At 40.5% G+C, this 21,060-nt stretch overlaps 2 protein-coding genes across 2 annotated transcripts in view; both read right to left on the bottom strand.

Moving 5' to 3' along the window:
• The window catches only part of LOC308161191 (histone H3.2), a gene marked incomplete at its 3' end in the record, with an annotated part of 320,132 nt that overhangs the window by 95,220 nt on the left and 203,852 nt on the right, over positions 1-21,060 (bottom strand). The window lies entirely within an intron of this gene.
• LOC308160026 (uncharacterized protein) lies at positions 8,364-19,513 on the bottom strand. Its single transcript, XM_080533876.1, has 8 exons — positions 19,426-19,513; positions 18,645-18,661; positions 17,841-17,894; positions 9,955-10,152; positions 9,270-9,466; positions 9,060-9,092; positions 8,760-8,817; positions 8,364-8,634 (listed from the first exon to the last, which is right to left on the bottom strand). Exons 1-8 carry the CDS (start codon positions 19,473-19,475, stop codon positions 8,552-8,554), a joined length of 690 nt encoding a protein of 229 aa, XP_080390002.1. The 5' UTR covers positions 19,476-19,513; the 3' UTR covers positions 8,364-8,551.

Below are 21,060 nucleotides of genomic sequence, written 5' to 3'. Positions count from 1 at the left end.
TATGCTAGGGCCAGGGGCCATTGGCAGTTATCATGCTAGTAGTGGGGGTAATATGCAAAATGTTTTTTTTCACTTTTTCATAAAAGCACGAAACTTGGTACACTTGTACAGTTTGTTGTCCTGAACATTTTCAGACGTGGAGCCCTCGAAAAAACTCTTCCTAGTGGCCGTGGTGGCCATTTTCCTTTCCGCCATAGCCGAATTGTGTATTGCTTCATATCTCCTGAACCAAACATGATAACACCGAACAGATGGTGTCTACCCCTATGTTTTGAAGGTCAAGGATTACAATGATACCATATCACCCCTCCTGGTGCCCCCACAGTTTAAAAACATCGCACTAAAGTGCCCCTTTGAGTGGCAAAATTAGAGGATGTGCCCTATTGGCTGCCCTTCCAATGGTCTAAACTTGACCATGTGCACTGATGGGGTCCCATGTTGTGCAGTAGGTGCCCTTTTTTTCTTTTCGCCCCTGCCCTTCAAACAGCCTGAGTCCGCCACTGCTGTACTGTATTAATGACAATTAGGGCTGGACTGGGACAAAAATTAGGCCCTGCCATGTGGCTCAGACCGGCCCAACACAATCGGTCCGACACCGCCGATCAACATGCTGGCAGTCTGTTGAATATACCATTTGTAAAAAAAATAATAATAGAGCGGAGTAAGTGATATGGACAGCAAGTATACCAATGCAAGTGTGAACCAGTGTACTCACTCACTGTTGACGTACTCCACGGTAATGAGACATGGCTGCTGTATCTGTAGTAGGCCTAGCCCCCACAGTCGATGCAGAGAACATATCTGTCAGTTTCTGACATTTTGAGGCATCCTCTGCTAGCTTCTTACTTTTTTTCTCCCTAATTTTCTGGGCACCCCCTTTCACTATCTTATCTATGAACATGACACTGCACTTGGGTTGTCGGCCGAGGGATCAGAGTGGGGGAGGGGGCCGATGGACAGCAGGGCCTAAGCATGTGATTGGGCCAGCCCATGTGTTAGTATAAACGGGGGCCACCGCTTGATTCAGCGCTAGTTGATGCCGCGCTATTTTGGGCCGCGCTAGTTTGGGGTCGGCCGCACAAATATATATAAAATGTTTTGTTTTTTGTTTTGTTTTGGGGGGGGGGGGGGGTCGGGCGGCCCGACCGGCCCAAAACTAGCGCGGCCCACCTGCCAGCGGGCAGGTAGATTGTATGGCCAGTCCAGCGGTGATGACAATGAAGAAGACCATTCATTCTTCATTCTCTTTCACATAAATAATCATCAGGCCTACCTCTGGGTCCCGTCGGTCTGTGTGGGAAACAAATGAACGGAAAAACGTTATTTTCAGTTCGGTCAGACAGTACTTACTGTGAGGACCATTGTGCAAACTGTAGTAGTTCAACTACTGAATTAGAAGATTTCACTTTCGTTCTGACTGTCAGCCCTCGGTTAGATAAAGGCTGCGTTCGTAAATACGCTCTGAAAATCTAATCAGCACCCATGGAATCCCTCTTATCCAATCAAATTACTTGGTCCCTTTATGACGTTGTACCCAGTGTGCGCTCCGGCGCTCTCAGAGTGAATTTACGAACGCAGCCAAGATTAAGTTCAGCCCACCTCCCTCCCTGGACACCTCTTTCCTTCAACTGACCACGTGATCTATAAGAATATACAAGAGCAACAAGTTAGTGTTGATCGCGGCATAATATTTTTCCCAATACAAATTAGAAAACCATTTGAATTCCATATCGGCCATTTCCATATCTAAAAGAGAAAGGCGTTCGTTATTGACTTTCTCAACGTCCTATCTTTTCAGTCACATACGTATCTGGGTAATTCAAAGGCCTACTTTTCAAATAATATTAAATATTAAATATCTTATATATTGTCATTTTTTAGAAATAGATTATATTAACTCAACGTGTGAACCTATTAAATAGCTATGGACATCGTGTTTAGCTTTTGCTGTAATGTTGATAGACCTATTGTATGATGGTTACTATATTATAAACGTATGAACTAAAGATAAAGTAAAGATACATTTTTATTATGAAATATACTCACTCAGGTATGGCTTCTAATTCGTGATTTCGTGGTGATGTTTTTGATGGCATGCCTGGAGTCCGTCTGATGTTTTAACTAAGAGAAAGTGAAACTAAGCAGCTATTTATGGCCTACGTGTAGCCTACTAAACACACACGAGAGGAGAGAAAGAGGGGGGCGTAGTTTTTTTCTGAAACCGCAGCGGTGGGTGATGCTCCTATAGATACTGCCCCGTCTTTCCCTAATCGGTAATGCACTATGAGCAAATTAAACACCTAATATGAAGTGTGTTGGACTGTCCTGACCATAGTACCAGTATAGGCTGCTGATGTCTCAGTGGAGGTGGGGTGGAACTTAATTAACGCCTATACAGTCTGAGGACAACATTTCTACAGGAAGCAGCAGACACACACACACACACACACACACACACACACACACACATACACAGGGCTTAAAGTGGGGAAAAAATCCTGTGCCTGAAACTTTTTCTTGGGGAGGTGGGTCACAGTTTGAGATATTGGGAGAGCGGGTACAGAAGACAGCTTCTTGTCTCAATGTTTAAATGCATTAATACTATTTTATAGTCAATACAAAATATATGTCTCAATGTTAAAATGCATTAATACTGTTTTATACTCAATACAAAATAAAATAATATATTTAGATGTATTTAAAAGAACAAACTGATTAAATCACTTAAGGCCAAACTGATTAAATCACTTAAGGCCAAACTGATCGCATCACTTATTAAGCCACTATCACTATAACAATAGATCAATAGATCTACATCAAGTAGAATACTGATGACTAGTGACCAGTCAAGACCATTGGACTCCAGGATATCTTTGAGCTCCTGCATGAGGGCTGATATGGCAAGCCGTTTTAACATTTATTAGCTACAATGGATATTCATTACTGATATCTGCAACATCATTTTGCCTAGTCAAAACTCAAATTCAAGATATCTTTAATTATATTTTGACTAATCAAAACTCACATTTTAGATATCTGTAATTATATTTTGACTAGTAAGATTCAAATGTATTTTGCCATTCAAGTGTATGGGGTTTGTCATTACAGATATCTACAATTCAGTTGTAGATATCAGCTATTCACATTGCCGATATCTGCAACTGAATTATGACTAGTTGTAATTACAGTTTCAGATATCTACGGTTTCATTCTGACTAGTCATAATTCCAGTTCAAGATATCTTTAATTCCCATTAATTCAAGATATCTGAATGAATGAATGGTCTTTATTGTCATTGCTACAGTACAGGTACCAAACAACGAAATTTAGGAGGGGTGGCTCCCCTGGTGTTAGGAAAGAAAAAAAAAGGGAAAAAAAGATCTTAAATGAAGTTGAAGATATCTTGAATGAAGTTGTAGATATCTCAAACTGGAATTAGGAATAATCGTAATTTAATTGTAGATATATATTATAAAGTTATAGATATCTTGAAATTCATTTTATTAATGATTGATATCTCAAATTGGTGATATCTTTAACTTTCATTCTGCCTAGTCGAAATGTTATTACAAATATCTTAAATTAGAGTTTAGACTAGGCGAAATGACGTTTCAGATATGTCTGTTGTTGTCAGAAAACGCTGGAGCAGCTTCAATTACTGCGCTGTAGATTTCTAGTACAAGCATCTAGTGAACGAATCTCACGTTCACCACAATCCCTTGATGATATATTCTCTCCATTTCATGGCATTTTCGCGCTATCCTCCACCACAGCAACCGCCATTGCTTCTGCCAACACTCATCAAATGCTTTGCTGCTCCCGCCAATATCATGAGATACCTCGCATCATGAGCGTTGTTTACTAATAACATTTGAGATATCTGCAACTATTATTTTGACTAGTCAAAACTGAATTACAGATATCTGCAATGTCATTTAAGGATGTGTGACGAGTTGAGTGTCGTTTTCGGTGACATCACTGCTGATATCTGTAATTCAATTTTGACTAGTCAGAATGACGTTATAGATATCTTGAATACAAATTTAGACTAGTAAAAATCGAATTACGACTAGTCAAATTTAGCTAATAAATGTTAAAACGGCTTGCCATAGGGCTGACGAGTTGGCGATGTTTACTTTCCTGCTGACTAGGTGTTGTGTTGTTACTTTGGCCAGATCATCATCAAAAAATCGAACAAGGACATTGAGGATTTTGTCCATGTTAGCTTCGTCGATATTAATTGAAAACGTTGCTTTTTTAAGCTTTTCACGCAGCCGTTTTTTCAATTCCGGGACAAGGCCATGTGTGTTTAAATAGCTGGCGTGCTTATTGGAAACGGACAGCTTTGTCAGTGCATTTTAGTCTTCTGATAGCTTCTTGCACAAATCGACGAGTGGCTGAGCCATTGTGAAAGACAGATCATGTTCAGCTATAAACGCGCACACTCAGATCTTTTGCTCGCAAACACGGTCGGCCAGTGGTAGGTGAAAGTGGGCCGGAACGGTCCGGTGCTGCGTTCCGGCAAGACTTTCTGTGCCGGAACGCCCTTGGGGGAAGAGATGCTGCTGCCTGTCAATCAAAATCCGATTGCTGCAGAGTGCAGAAGCAATCACGATCCATAATTTCCAACAAGGAAACACATGGCTGACGTTATGTTTCGTTGCGTCTATTGTAATACCTTTGAAAAGGACATGTTAACCCGCTTTACAGTAGACCCGACGCGACACGACATGGTTGGGTGGGCAGCACTGGGCACTGAGACAGTCCGACCGGGATTACAGTCGCGCCACCCCAGTCACACCCTGTAATGGAGCCTCCGGTCTCTCATCACACCTGTCTGGGAGCCAAGTCTTCCTGTGGCAGCCTCTGTCGATGGCAAGGCTGTGCTCACTGAGTCTGTACATAGTCAAGGATTCCCTTTATCTTGGGTCGCTCAGTATTCAGGTATTCTGCCACTGTGTATTCTGTTTAGGGCCAAATTACATTCCAATTTGCTCTGGTTTTTGGTTGATTCTTTCCAATGTGTCATGTCATTTTCTTTTTGTTTTCTTATAATTTGGTTTAGTGGGGTTTCTGTCTGGTGGCCCAGAAGCAGCTGGCTCCCCCTAGAGTCTCTCTGTAGGTAAGGGCTTTGTTGTGGAGTGTGTCAGGGTCACTTTCTTTGAGGTGATAACATTTAGGTAGGAGAAGGACCATGCGAACGGTGTCACAAAATAACAAACACAGCCCTATTCTTCCCTACACCTCTGACCTACCTATACCACATACTAACTAACCCGGAATCTAAACGACCTGCTACAGAATTACAGGGCGTGACACCCGCTCGCTTCTTAACTAATGTATCTAGACAGTGGTTATCTAGTCAGTGTATACCCCAGGGTATCTTACCTAGTAGCCCTTCTCCCTTGGCGAGGAAAAGAAAAAAGGGTCACACTAACCAACAGCTATGAACAAAAGAAACGATTTCTATTAACAGATTATCCAACTAGTCAAACAAAAAACACCACTTCTCTCTCTCGCTACACATGACAAACACACATTAAGTAGGAGATATGATCTTCTGTGATTGGATGACCAGGGATGATTGCTGATGGAACACAGGTGAGGGCTGACGAGACAACGATGATGGACAGGAACCAATAACTAATAGGGGAGCAACCACATGCACACCACTTCACCTAGGGGGAGACAAACAGGGGCAAAACAAAAACAGACAGGACACAATACAAAACATACATGTCTGTAACACCAAAACACTCAAAAACAATGACTTTCATCCAATATTGTTTTTATTACATCATAACTAACTTATTATGCATTCATAACCATACAATCCTGTTGTCATTTTATTTTATGGCCCCACAACATTTCACTGCACTGCTGGGTCTTCCCAGACCCGAACACCAAATGATACACAATTGGCTAAAATGCAAAAAAAAAAAAAAAAATGTTTTGTAGTGTTTATAGCTGTTGTGGAGGATATCATGAAGCCTTGTTCCAGTAAAAAAAAAAAAACTAGATGGTAGTTATTATATAATTGTAACTTGAAACGGGTCACGGCAGACCCAAACACAACATAAGGGTTAAGGAGAGTAGAGTACCACTTTCAAGTAGCCTATTTATTTCTTTATTCAGAGAACCATACATTTAGATAATTCTACCCACCCTTTATTAATCCACTGGTAACGCTGTAACTGATGACTATAGATGGACTGCAAAAGAAAATGTTCTCCCCTTCATACCTTTTTCTATAATGAGATAGCCAGAGTGTGTGTGTGTGTGTGTGTGTGTGGTGTATTTTCATACATACCATGAATTGCATTGAGCCTGCAAAGACATGCTGGGGGTTTTATGGCAACCAGATGACCAACAGAGACCTCTGGGGGTTGGGACCGCTTGTAAGCACACACACACACACACACACACACTCTGGCCTCTCCCCCCTTGACCATCCCTAGGGAAGGTGATAGGCCAGGCATCTAGGTGACTGTGATAGGATCACTGGTAGATATTTGCATAAGAAAAGGGCATACAAAAGGACAAGACAGGGGCAGATCTCGCTCTCTTAAACCACCCCAGCCCAGCAGAGGAGACCAGACATAGGATCCAGCTGTTGGTATCTGTATATGTTTTGTACTTTAATTAAATCGTCTTAAACTCAATAACTGTTCTTTGATTCATAACCAATAAGATAACATACGACATGTGTGTGTGTGTGTGTGTGCGCGTGCGTGTGCCTGTGCGTGTGCGTGTGCGTGTGCGCCAGGGTTTCCGTTAACCGGTAATTACCGGTCTTTGTCCGGTAAAATCTGTTGAAGTCCGACAAATTGAAAACTCGTCGGACATAATGTCCGGTGAAAATAATTCCCTCTAAGCACAATTTGGCTTCGGGCCACCATTTTCAGCTGAGCACCAAACACACACACACTCATACACGCACAACACTGCCCGAGAGAGAAGGACCCGCCCCCTTTAGTTAGCCTGCCCGAGCGAGAAGGACCCGCCCCCTTTAGTTAGCCTGCCCGAGAGAGAAGGACCCGCCCCCTTTAGTTAGCCTATAGCCTATAGGCTAACTAAAGGGGGCGGGTCCTTCTCTCTCGGGCAGTGTTGTGTGTGTGTGTTTGGTGCTCAGCTGAAAATGGTGTCCCGAAGCGGAGCGGATAACAAACGAAACGGACAACATTTACACTATGGAGACAAACTTCAGCGATATGATCTAACAGCCGGTCTTCAGGACGACATACAAAAACAGTTATGTTCTCCTCATTGTCATACTCCCGAGTCCGATTAAGTATGATTTGACAGGCAGCTAAACGAAATGCCTTCCCAACCAGCGAGACCTGGGGGGTATTCCATCAACGTCGCTAAAGGAAAATCCTGGCTTATTTTTGATAACTCTCACGAGATTTATCGGAATATGCCTGTATATTTTTAGGAACCCTCGCGAGACTTGTCAGACTAAACCTGGATTTTCTTTTAGCGATGTTGATGGAATACCCCCCTGGTTATAGAAATGACGTTGTTTTATTGATTAAAAAAAAAGGGTAAAACTGGAAAGAGAAAATAGAAAACTCACATTAATCCCAAACAATTTAACAAACTTCAGTTAACGTAATGTGGAGTCCGTTCATTGATCGATGCTGTCTGTTCAGTTCCCAGTGAGGCGCCCGTTCAGCGCTGGACATAATGGCATAGCGCGCATGCGAATCATGTTATATTATTATATATTATATAGCTCGCATCTAATCGTATCGGATGAGAAATAGACATTAAATGGCATATATAGGCCGCTACACAACAGTAATCACCGCGACAAACAGCTATATTAGATTTGTAGGAAAAAAAATATGATTTTGAAAAAAAAATTTTTTATTATATTTTAATATGATGACCGGAATATATCACGTTTGTCCGGTAATTCGAAATCTTCCCGGACACGATGTCCGGCGGCACATTTTTCTAACGGAAACCCTGGTGTGCGCGTGTGAGGGTAAACCCATGAAGATCCATCCAGATCTGTACCAGACAACAAATACCCCAACACCCAAACAGACAAATCAGATACCCATGTGGTCACATATCACACAGCGGGTGCTGCAGTTTACACTGTCCCATCCAGTCTCAATCACTGCACACACACACACATAAGCCTTCGAGTTTCAAAATAGGATTAACCACGATTAACCCAACCATAACCCTTGAATTAGGGTCAGAGGTCATTAGATATAGGCTGTGTAGAGTGCAAGAACGCATTTGGGGACACAGCCATAGTCAATCCATCAATACAACACATACAATACAGATTTCATTAACGTCAGTTGGCCTCATGATGAAGGGTTGTGCTTTATTAAGGGAATAACAAAGCAGGTGTAAATGTACACTATTTAGATACAGAAGGAACAACAATGGAGGAAAACCAAGAATAAGCATACAGAATCATACTGGGCCTAACCTAATTGCATGATTCCGATGGTATCCTAAACTTTATTTTGTATTTTTGCTCCGTTGCCAGCACCTCACCCAAGTTTTCTGCGGTGTGCGTTCTCTCTTTTTAAATCATGATTATGGATAACACCACAACCAGGAAGAGAATACCAACCACCATAATAAACACAATCGGTGACTTCCGAAAAACTGTGGAAAAAAAGTAAAGACACATAAAATAATGTATGTTAGTAACATTACAACAGTATCTTCACCTGTGATTGATTGATTGATTGATGACTATGATGAAGATATATAAACAACATGGCACCTACGTCGCATGAGCAAGTTCCTGATGGCTACGAAGCATTGCAACATCGAGACGAACACCAGCTAGATAGAAAAAGGAAAAAAGAAACCTGATCAAAGGGACATAATATTAATTAATTATTGCTTTCAGATTGCTTTCAGATTTCCACTGCAGAACGCAATCTGGATTTAAAACTTTAACTGCATTGTTGGGTTAATAATAATATAAGACAAATAATCCATCAAATATATAATATATTTGTAATATTCTCAATATGAAAATAAATAGTTTTAAGGTTTTGTCAATGGCAATATGTTTGGCTTACCATGCACAGACCCTGCATACCAGTTGGTTGAGGCTGTAAAAAAAGTAAAAAGTAAATGATTAGATCTCACGATATCTTGAAGTACATTATACTACCAGTCAAAAGTTTGGACACACTTTCCCATTCAATGGGAAAGTTTGTCCAAACTTTTGTCTGGTACTGTATATGGAGCGATTTTAATATTCAATTGGTGGTTATTTGTTACAATACCTGAATGTCAAGTTTCTGCCTAATCTCTTTAACTGCTTCATGGTTGCGCGGACACTTCAGTAGTCCCTCGTTCTCATGGAACAGACAGTCCACTGTGAGCATGACGTCACTTCTGGTCACTAGTCTGTAGCTGTCAGGTACAGTGTAGTCAGGGTTGAAGGTGTGATGCAGCACCACCAGAATGACATGTTTACCAACTGTAAAAGGGAACACAAAATGTATTAATGACCAGTGCCCAAGAATTTCCTCTTGTTTAAAGGGACACCTCGTATTAATTATCTCCACCAGTGTCTACATACTATGTGAGAACAGCAATTTTCTGCTCTCTGTCGGAGAAAGAAAAGACAAGACCCTAATGACTCCCTATGATGTCATTCGGGGTAATTTTTGAAAATAAAACTTATTTTGTAGAGCTACAGCTGGACTACAGCCGTAAACAGTTTGCCTAGTTTTAAATAAACTGAATAATATACCTTTTTAAAATACCCCCAATGACATCATAGGGTTCATATTCTTAAGATATTTTTTATTATTTTGTGACTACATTAGAAAATACATGGTAGACACTGATATTTAGACTTTAAATATAGACTTGTGTAGAAATGTGCAGTGTCTCCTTTTACTGAATATGAAAGACAGATACTGTTAGAAACATTGTGTTCAAACGTTGTGAACTATTCTATACCTGGAATCTCTTTCTCTGCTGCTTCAATATCAGTCCCAGCACGAGAGACGATGGGACAGAAGGCCAGGATGATATCACTATCCTCTGGTAACGTCACCTTAGTTACGCCCCCGCCAACGTCGAGCTGGCTCCAGAAATAGCGATCAGCACCAAAGATGTTCCCAAGCACCAGAACGTACATCCTCACCATGCCTGCCACTACAGACACAGGAAAACAGTGCTTGAGATGGAATGGAAAAGGGTGCCGCTAGTCACTTTGATTTAATTACTGTATATTGAGGGTCATATTCTAGAGCTGGGGCCTCATTTATGTTGGGGATTTGTATTAAAATAACTATAAGTGATAAATCATGTACTATATGCTAATTTAAATAATATGTGACAGGGTTTCATTAAAAGGTCCCCATCTCGGCCATTGTGAAAGCTCGCAATCGAGCCAAACAAGTCTTGTTGTGAAAAAATGTGTTTTGGCATAGGACGACAAACGAAGCGATGAAGAACCCACTCGATACCATATCCAACAGTTTTACATTCACTAAATACCGGTACCTACATTTAGTTAGCAAAGTCGGGAGGGGGGTATTATTTGTATTAGTGTGGCAGTGTGTGTAGCCACGCCCACCCCAGCTGTATGTAAGTAGCCATCTGCGATGTGGATCTGTTTACAAGTTTACAAGATGGATGCTGAAGCTAATGCTATCAACAGAATTTCAAAAGCAGGCAGAAATATCGACCGTGGGCAATTAATGAACTCCTTCATATTGGACTATACATAATGGGAACTCCGAACGGGAACTCCGAACTCCGAATCTGACGATGACAGATGACAACGGAATGTCAGACATTGATCTCCACTTCACTTTCATGGGACAGTCGTCTGCAGACAGACCTTCTGCTGTGTTCTTGGGTAAGTTTTAGTGAGTTACATGTGTTGTATACTAGGATTTTGTGTTGTTTACTTAGGATAGCCAAACAGTTATTTGTTGTTTTGTGAGTAAGGTAGATAGCGCCATTGTTAGCATCAGTTATCAGACCACTGAAACTGCTCACCACAATCATGCCACCCCTCTCCAAAACTAATAGGAGATGGTGGGAGGTAGAAATAGGTTGTCAAAGATAAAACATAATGAATACATTTGGAGACCTACTAAACATGCAACATAGTGTAATATGTTTCATGCACCATTTTAGTGTGTTTGTGTGTACCAGCTAGCCAAACAAGTGTTAGCTTGTTAGCTAGCTAGCTAGCTTTGTCAGAGATATAATAGATTATAGAAAAAGTAAATGCTTTTGTAATGAACGCTAATGTTGTGTGGAATCAAAAAATAATTATTAATTCATTGATATGTAGATTTGCTGTAGAATAATACTGTGAATTTAAATGATTTCGCTAGCCTACTTACAGTACACTGAGTCTATGGAAAACCTACACTAGAGAAGTGTCCACACCTCTGACCTGAAATTTGTGTTACAGAATGACGAGGTGAGAGGTTCTGAGAGATGACACCTTGATGAGAGTCACCAGCACTTCAGGTATTTGTCATTGTCATTATATAAGCAATTCTATTTTATGAAGATAGTAGTAGGCTATTTCATTAAAAGTGGTGTTGGTAACAGTGGGCAATCATTTTAAATGTACTGTCTTCTTTTTTTATTACAGCTTTGATGCCCAGATGGGATGGAAAGGAACTACACCGAAGTCCCACTAGATGCTTTATGGACTATAATGATAAATGCATGCACACGGACACAACATTATTATTTTTTACCATTCTATTATTGTATTGCTCAATTGTATCTTCCCTAATTTTTTCCATTGCCATGAATTTTACTCTCTTGTACTTGTAATGGGATGTAATAAACTTTTGGCACACATGGCAATAAGAAATCATGAATCTTGAATTATTATTATTATTATTATTATTATTGTTTAGCTATTTAAACGTGTCAGCCCTGCAACAACCCCACTGACAGATGACAGGTAGATAATGACAGGTAGTGTAATGGGGGAGTGGTTGTCTTGAGGGTGTGGTTGTCTTGAGGGAGTGATTAGGGTGGAGTTAACCAGCTATTGTTCCCACCCATTACCTCTGTGAAAAACGTCTCTGAAGACTTTTGAGGCTGGATATCTCAGTACGGTGGTTCAGTGGGTATCAGCATTCAAATATCCATGACTTCTTCAACTTGTTTCAGATTTCAATGTATGACACATCATTTTAAAGCTTACAATCTACCCTTTCATAATCTGGAAAAAAACTGGAAAATGATTTTGCCCTAGTTGCAGACTTTTTAACCATGCCCTGTCACATATGTGACTGAGGTCAGTTGAGAAAAAATGGGAAGGTCACACAAAGCCAAAAGAGAGGTTCTGCTTTTGAGCGACATGAAGAAAAAAACCATAACAGAATGTGTCTAACGTTGCGCAAGACTAGGCTGCTAGATTACAATGATACCATATACAGCACAGAAACAGCCCTCCTCAAAATCACAAATGACCTCCTGATGGCAGCTGACTCCGGACTCATATCCATCCTCATCCAACAGAGGTAATTCTCATTGGCTCCAAATCCACACTCACCAAGCACCCCAGTTTCACCCTCAACATAGACAACTCCTTGGTTTCCCCCTCCCCCCAGGTTAAGAGTCTGGGTGTCGTCCTCGACAGCACCCTTTCATTCCACTCCCACGTCAACACCATCCGGTCTGCTTACTTCCATCTTCGTAATATCAACTGCCTCCGCCCTTCACTCACTCCCAACAGCGCCGCAATCCTGGTCCACTCCCTCGTCACTTCCCGCCTAGATTACTGTAACTCCCTTCTCTTTGGTCTCCCCCACAAACTGCTCCACAAGATCCAACTGGTCCAGAACGCTGCTGCCCGTATTGTCACCAGAACCCCTGTCATCAGTCACATCACCCCCATTCTACACCAACTCCACTGGCTCCCCATCAAACACCGCATCGATTACAAAATCCTTCTCCATACTTTCAAGGCCATCCATAACCTCGCCCCTCCATACCTGTCCGACCTCCTCCACATCAACATTCCCACCCGGTCCCTCAGGTCTGCCTCCTCCATCAACCTGACCGTCCCCCCAGCCCGTCTGTCCACCATGGGGTTTAGAGCCTTCAGCCGCTCCGCCCCTCGCCTCTGGAACTCCCTCCCCCCCCGACATCAGGAACATTGATTCAATCTCCTCATTCAAAACCCACCTCAAAACCCACCTGTTTACGCAGGCGTATCCCTGTTGATTTACTGTTCCCATGCTGCTCTGCTGCTAGCTATGTTTTATACTGTATATTTATATGCATTTTGAATTTTGTAACTGTTTTTAAATTTGTTGTTGTACGCGACCTTGAGTGCCATGAAAGGCGCCTTATAAAATAAATGTATTATTATTATTATTATATAAAGAAAGACTGAAATACAATCATAAACATCAGTTCCCTTTAAATCTTGAATTAAACAAATTTTCTCGGCTGATAACAACATTGTTCATTTTATTACAAGCCACATTCACTTTGCATGAATTACAGTAGTCAGTGCAGCTCACATGCCTGTATTAACTCCGCATAACCAGTAGGTAATGTGCGTACGCAAGGTCAATACCCGACGTAGAGCTACGATCGTTTCCACAGTCAAATCGACTCACGTTGAAGTTGTATAAATCACTACGTTGACGTGGTTTTCTACGTACGACACGGGTAAGACCAAATTTGATCCGAAGTACTTTCTATAAATGAGGCCCCTGGTATTCTAAAACAGGACAATGTTAATGTGACGTTGTATTTTCTACTCCTACCAATTATTTTCTACTCCTACCAATTATTTTCTACTCCTACCAATTATCTTCTATTCCTACCAATTATTTTCTATTCCTACCAATTATTTTCTACTCCTACCAATTATTTTCTATTCCTACCAATTATTTTCTATTCCTACCAATTATTTTCAACGCAAACAACAAACTGCACTTGATGTCTACCAGTGACTTACATCTCACAAATGATGGGGGGACTGTCCCCTCGGCAATAGATTCGCTAGTGTTCAATCTCTTTGAGTTAAATACCGACAGTGACATCTATGACGAATTTTTCTGCCCAGATATGAATCATATAAATTCGAATATTGTAAAATTATCATGTGAATACTACTCTGATGATCAGTTCAACAATCTTACTCATACCCTATCATCTGGAAAACACAAAGCCTTTTCTACCCTGCACTTAAATATCCGCAGTCTGCCCAAAAACTTTGACCACCTAACAGCATACTTATCAACTCTAACTCATTATTTCTCAGTTATAGCGCTCTCTGAAACATGGCTAAATGATGATATCACTGGTCTCTACCCTTTGTCGGAATATAATGTTGTTCACTCCTGTAGAAAGAACAAAGTTGGAGGAGGAGTCTCATTATATGTATCTAACAATTTTCATTTCATCCCCAGAAAGGATCTGAGTATTCACTTAGAAATGTCTCTAGGTGAATCTGTGTTTATTGAAATTCCGTCTTGCCCGTCTTTCAACGGGAAAAGCATTATAATTGGATGTATAGACCACCTGACTCTGACATAAGTACCTTTAATGATGCCCTGTATTCCACTCTGGAAATGATAACCAATGAACGTAAGATATGTGTTCTACTTGGTGATTTCAACATCAATCTTCTTAAGAGTGAATCCCCAACCACGGCAGATTTTCTTAACACACTCTATTCTACTTATTTTTATCCTCTGATTCATAAGCCTTCCCGAATTACTAGTTCATCAGCCTCTCTTATTGATAACATCTTATTCAACTCTCTGGATTTTGAAATCACCTCAGGTCTATTGATGTCTGACATTTCTGATCATCTCCCGGTGTTCCAGATTATTCACCCATCAGAGAATGTAAATGCTAAATGTAATAACCCTGCCCACAACCAGAGATCATATCGTAAATATACCAGAAAGAATATGGAGTCATTCAAGTCTGCTATTAGTGCTATGTCATGGGATGTGGTTCTTAAGCTCCATGATGTAAATGAAGCCTACCATTCATTCTTAACCCTTTTCAATTCTGCTTTGGCTACATGCTTTCCTTTGACCACCTCAAAAAATAAGATAAATTCCTCCAAAGGGAAACCTTGGATTACCAAAGAGCTAATAAAATGCTCTCGTAAAAAAAATAAACTATATAAGAAAGCTCTTATGAACCCCACTCCTACAAATATTGAAACCTATAAGAAATTAAAAAACAAATTTACCGCCTCACTAAGGAAAACAAAAAAAATGTACTATGCAGATCAATTTAGTCAAGCTTCGAACGACATCAAGTCAACCTGGAACATCATTAACCAATTACTAAATCGCACCAAATCTCCACCTGCTGCACCTGTTGAGATGCTAGGGAAGGACGGGACCCTCCATACTCCAAAAGATATAGCTGATGGTTTTAATGAATTCTTTGTTAATGTTGGCACGTCTTTAGCATCTAGTATCAAGGCCTCTGATGTGCACCCTTGTAGCCTAATCAAAGGCCAATTTTCTTCACTCTCAACTTTGGATCCCCCCACTAACAATGAAGTACATGATATAATAATGAACCTAAAGAATTCTGCCCATGGTCACGATGGTATCAAAACCAGTCTTATTAAAGAAACTGTTGACTATATTATCCATCCCTTAACTCATATCCTTTCTTTATCCCTACAAACTGGCATCGTCCCTCAGGAATTCAAAATCGCCAAAGTTATACCAATCTATAAATCAGGCGACTCAAAGGACTTCGGCAACTACCGTCCTATATCTGTTCTGCCCTGTTTATCAAAAATCCTGGAGAAACTGGTCTACACAAGAATCTCTAAGCACCTAACAGTGAACAACATCCTGTACAACCATCAGTATGGATTCCGTAAGAAATACTCCACTGAGCATGCACTACTGCAACTTGTCAACACTATTTCTACAGCACTGGATGATAAAAAATTTGCTCTTGGTGTCTTTCTAGACTTAAGCAAAGCCTTTGATACTGTTAACCACAACATTCTTATCTCCAAGCTTAATAGATATGGTGTGCAAGGTACTGCTCTTAAATGGTTTACCAACTATCTGGATAATAGAGAACAATTTGTTTCCTCCAACGGCTGCTCATCGAAGAAATCAAGAATTCTTTCTGGGGTTCCACAAGGCTCCATCTTGGGCCCGTTACTATTCTTACTTTACATCAATGACTTGTCTACGTCTTGCAAAAACCTTCTCCCCTTATTATTCGCTGACGATACCAACCTAATAGCTGTACATGAAGACTTCAAATCTTTGATTGAATGTGTTAATGAAGAATTATCAATTGCCTCTAACTGGTTCCAACTGAATAAATTAACCCTCAATGTAAAAAAATGTAATTTCATGATCTTTTGCAACAAATACAAGTGCTACTCCAAAGATGACGCTAAAATATCAATCAATGGAACCATCATTATTCAAGTTCAACATACCAAATTCCTAGGTGTCATTGTTGATGAAGGTTTAAACTGGAATATTCACATCGATCAGGTCTGCAAGACATCCATGAAGATGCTTGGTATAATGAGAAGGGTCTGCCCCCTGATCCACTCCTCTGCTCATTTAACCTTGTACTATAGCTTCTTATTTCCTTACATCAACTACTGTAATATAGTCTGGGCTGCTACTTATCCTTCATACCTCAACAAATTACTTGTTATCCAGAAGAGGTTCCTTAGGATGATCTCTCACTCTAACAGATTCGAACCGTCTGCACCACTATTTAGGAAATATTCATTATTACCCATCAATAAACTGAATATATTGCAAACATGCTTATTCATACACAAATTCATCAACAACAAGCAAGATCTTCCTTCTACTTTCCATAGTTTCTTTATTTTCTCATCTGACATCCACTCTTATCCAACAAGATTCAATAATGACCTCCACTTACCTTTCTGTCGAACTTCTAGCCACCAATTTAACATTTGTTATAGAGGTCCGAAAATCTGGAACACCTTGAGCTCGCCACTGAGATCAACACCTCGATCGGCTTTCAAAAAGCAGTTGAAAAAATATTTAATCTCGTTATAAGCTGTTTATTTTATATTGTAGTGCTTTTCCCGTTGAAAGGTGGGCTAGATGGTAATCTATGTTTATTTTTTTTACTAATCTTACTATCCTTGTATCTATTTTCAGTTATTTTTGTTTGTTTTGTTTTTGTCTTGTATGTGCTATCCTACCTTTCTGCCCGATGGATATGATTTTGTTTGTGGTTTCTTTTCTCCTATTGACGTGCAGTAAGTGTCCCTTGATTTTCATTTGAAACAATGACATGGACGTGGAGTGGAACTCTGTACAAGCCTTCTGGGCTTCGTTCCCTCCTTGCACAATTTTTTGTGTGCTAAATAAATAAACTAAACTAAAACTAAACTACGTCTGGGAGGAGCGGGAAATAATTATCTGTTAAGATATGGTGATTTAAAAAAATGAAATTAAAACAATTTTAAATACATATTTTTGTACTAACAGTACTCATTTTAATAACAGTAGACAACTTAAAGTTGTGACAGAGGATATTTTTGACAAGAGAAAGTGAAAGTGTCTGGTTTGGAAACTGCACTGCCAAGGGGTCTATGAGTTCAGAAACAGAGGCTAGAAACAGAGGCTAGACTAGACCGAGATTACAGTCTTGTCAGAAACCACAGCTCTCTCTGTGCAGGAAGCCTAAGGCCCCAATTCAATCAATTCCAAGATAACTCAATCAATATGATTCTTCTTGTGCAGCAAGAGTGCATGTTCAATTTAAAAGTTCACAGTTCCAGATATGATTTTGATTTCTAATTAAGCGATTAAAAACACATTATATAACACATGTTATAGGAAAATAGTAATTACCTCTTGTCCTGTCCGGGATGTCCATGACCACGTCAGATCTCACCTGTGCTCCAACTGAATTATAACAGAGAAAACCTCCTTCATTCATAAACTACAATTACCAATCATTAGCAATTCAACACTTACAATTACATTTACATTTTGGGCATTTAGCAGACACCTTTATCCAAAGCGACAACACATTTAGCAGACACCTTTATCCAACAAACAACAAATATATGTGTCTAAGTTAATCATCTATCATAAGTCATGGTAAGAAAAAGTAATCTATGCTAGGGCCAGGGGCCATTGGCAGTTATCATGCTAGTAGTGGGGGTAATATGCAAAATGTTTTTTTTCACTTTTTCATAAAAGCACGAAACTTGGTACACTTGTACAGTTTGTTGTCCTGAACATTTTCAGACGTGGAGCCCTCGAAAAAACTCTTCCTAGTGGCCGTGGTGGCCATTTTCCTTTCCGCCATAGCCGAATTGTGTATTGCTTCATATCTCCTGAACCAAACATGATAACACCGAACAGATGGTGTCTACCCCTATGTTTTGAAGGTCAAGGATTACAATGATACCATATCACCCCTCCTGGTGCCCCCACAGTTTAAAAACATCGCACTAAAGTGCCCCTTTGAGTGGCAAAATTAGAGGATGTGCACTGATGGGGTCCCATGTTGTGCAGTAGGCGCCCTTTTTTTCTTTTCGCCCCTGCCCTTCAAACAGCCTGAGTCCGCCACTGCTGTACTGTATTAATGACAATGAAGAAGACCATTCATTCTTCATTCTCTTTCACATAAATAATCATCAGGCCTACCTCTGGGTCCCGTCGGTCTGTGTGGGAAACAAATGAACGGAAAAGCGTTATTTTCAGTTCGGTCAGACAGTACTTACTGTGATGACCAGTGTGCAAACTGTAGTAGTTCAACTACTGAATTAGAAGATTTCACTTTCGTTCTGACTGTCAGCCCTCGGTTAGATAAAGGCTGCGTTCGTAAAAACGCTCTGAAAATCTAATCAGCACCCATGGAATCCCTCTTATCCAATCAAATTACTTGGTCCCTTTATGACGTTGAACCCAGTGTGCGCTCTGGCGCTCTCAGAGTGAATTTACGAACGCAGCCAAGATTAAGTTCAGCCCACCTCCCTCCCTGGACACCTCTTTCCTTCAACTGACCACGTGATCTATAAGAATATACAAGAGCAACAAGTTAGTGTTGATCGCGGCATAATATTTTTCCCAATACAAATTAGAAAACCATTTGAATTCCATATCGGCCATTTCCATATCTAAAAGAGAAAGGCGTTCGTTATTGACTTTCTCAACGTCCTATCTTTTCAGTCACATACGTATCTGGGTAACTCAAAGGCCTACTTTTCAAATAATAGAAGATATTAAATATCTTATATATTGTCATTTTTTAGAAATAGATTATATTAACTACTCAACGTGTGAACCTATTAAATAGCTATGGACACTGAATCGTGTTTAGCTTTTGCTGTAATGTTGATAGACCTATTGTATGATGGTTACTATATTATAAACGTATGAACTAAAGATAAAGTAAAGATACATTTTTATTATGAAATATACTCACTCAGGTATGGCTTCATATTCGTGATTTCGTGGTGATGTTTTTGATGGCATGCCTGGAGTCCGTCTGATGTTTTAACTAAGAGAAAGTGAAACTAAGCAGCTATTTATGGCCTACGTGTAGCCTACTAAACACACACGAGAGGAGAGAAAGAGGGGGGCGTTGTTTTTTCTGAAACCGCAGCGGTGGGTGATGCTCCTATAGATACTGCCCCGTCTTTCCCTAATCGGTAATGCACTATGAGCAAATTAAACACCTAATATGAAGTGTGTTGGACTGTCCTGACCATAGTACCAGTATAGGCCGCTACCTGGCTGCTGATGTCTCAGTGGAGGTGGGGTGGAACTTAATTAACGCCTATACAGTCTGAGGACAACATTTCTACAGGAAGCAGCAGACACACACACACACACACACACACACACACACACACACACAGGGCTTAAAGTGGGAAAAAATCCTGTGCCTGAAACTTTTTCTTGGGGAGGTGGGTCACAGTTTGAGATATTGGGAGAGCGGGTACAGAAGTCTGTACATAGTCAAGGATTCCCTTCATTTTGGATCGCTCAGTATTCAGGTATTCTGCCACTGTGTATTCTGTTTAGGGCCAAATAACATTCCAATTTGCTCTGGTTTTTGGTTGATTCTTTCCAATGGGTCATGTCATTTTCTTTTTGTTTTCTTATAATTTGGTTTAGTGGGGTTTCTGTCTGGTGGCCCAGAAGCAGCTGGCTCCCCCTAGAGTCTCTCTGTAGGTAAGGGCTTTGTTGTGGAGTGTGTCAGGGTCACTTTCTTTGAGGTGATAACATTTAGGTAGGAGAAGGACCATGCGAACGGTGTCACAAAATAACAAACACAGCCCTATTCTTCCCTACACCTCTGACCTACCTATACCACATACCCTAAGGGGTATTCCATTATACACAAACCGACCCGGACTAGTAGGAGGAGTAGACGATAGTAGGCGGAGTTACGAGTCACACGCAGCCTGGCAAAAAGCTTCCGGGTGTACACAGCAACAACAGCCGTGATTTTTTGGGAGAGAAAGAGAAAGAGAGAGAGAGAATGTACACATAATAAAGTCATGTTTTTTGAACCCTTAAAACCACTGCCTTCACTTGTCTGCTTTATGAACTGTAGTATCATCATCGGGAAACGCCGACAAGACGCGAATCTACCAGCATTTGACTCATGAGTGAACGGCGAAAATGGCTGGACAGCACAGCAGCAGCAGAGGGTGAACTCCCGGTTCATCGAGTTTACGGTTAAATGCATATCTTCTCGGGGTGTCAGCGCGGTGGTTAAGGGCTCAAAATGACCGTAGACCGATGGTGAAGTTAGCAAAGGAGTATTGTGTTTGTACCACCTCCACAGCCGGTGTTATTCACGGGCAAAGACGGTGCATAATAGCGATTTTTGTGTTGTGCTTGTTGTAAATAAAAGTTCTATGATTCATTGAAATGACATTAAACTAAGATAATACGATGGTCAGCATAATTTTTCGAATCTTTATTAATAAGCTATTACAGAAACTGTAGTGACATTTTCCAAGAGTGAATGTGGTATTTCAAGATGGCGGTTATTGAAGAAATCTATGGGATGGGACATGGGATGACGATTTCCATTGACCAATCAACG

Source organism: Nansenia antarctica (assembly GCF_963989245.1).
Source record: "Nansenia antarctica genome assembly, chromosome: 6".
Taxonomy (NCBI): Eukaryota; Metazoa; Chordata; class Actinopteri; order Argentiniformes; family Microstomatidae; genus Nansenia; species Nansenia antarctica.
Note: the sequence above shows the minus strand (reverse complement) of the source record. Positions and strands in the feature narration are given on the sequence as shown.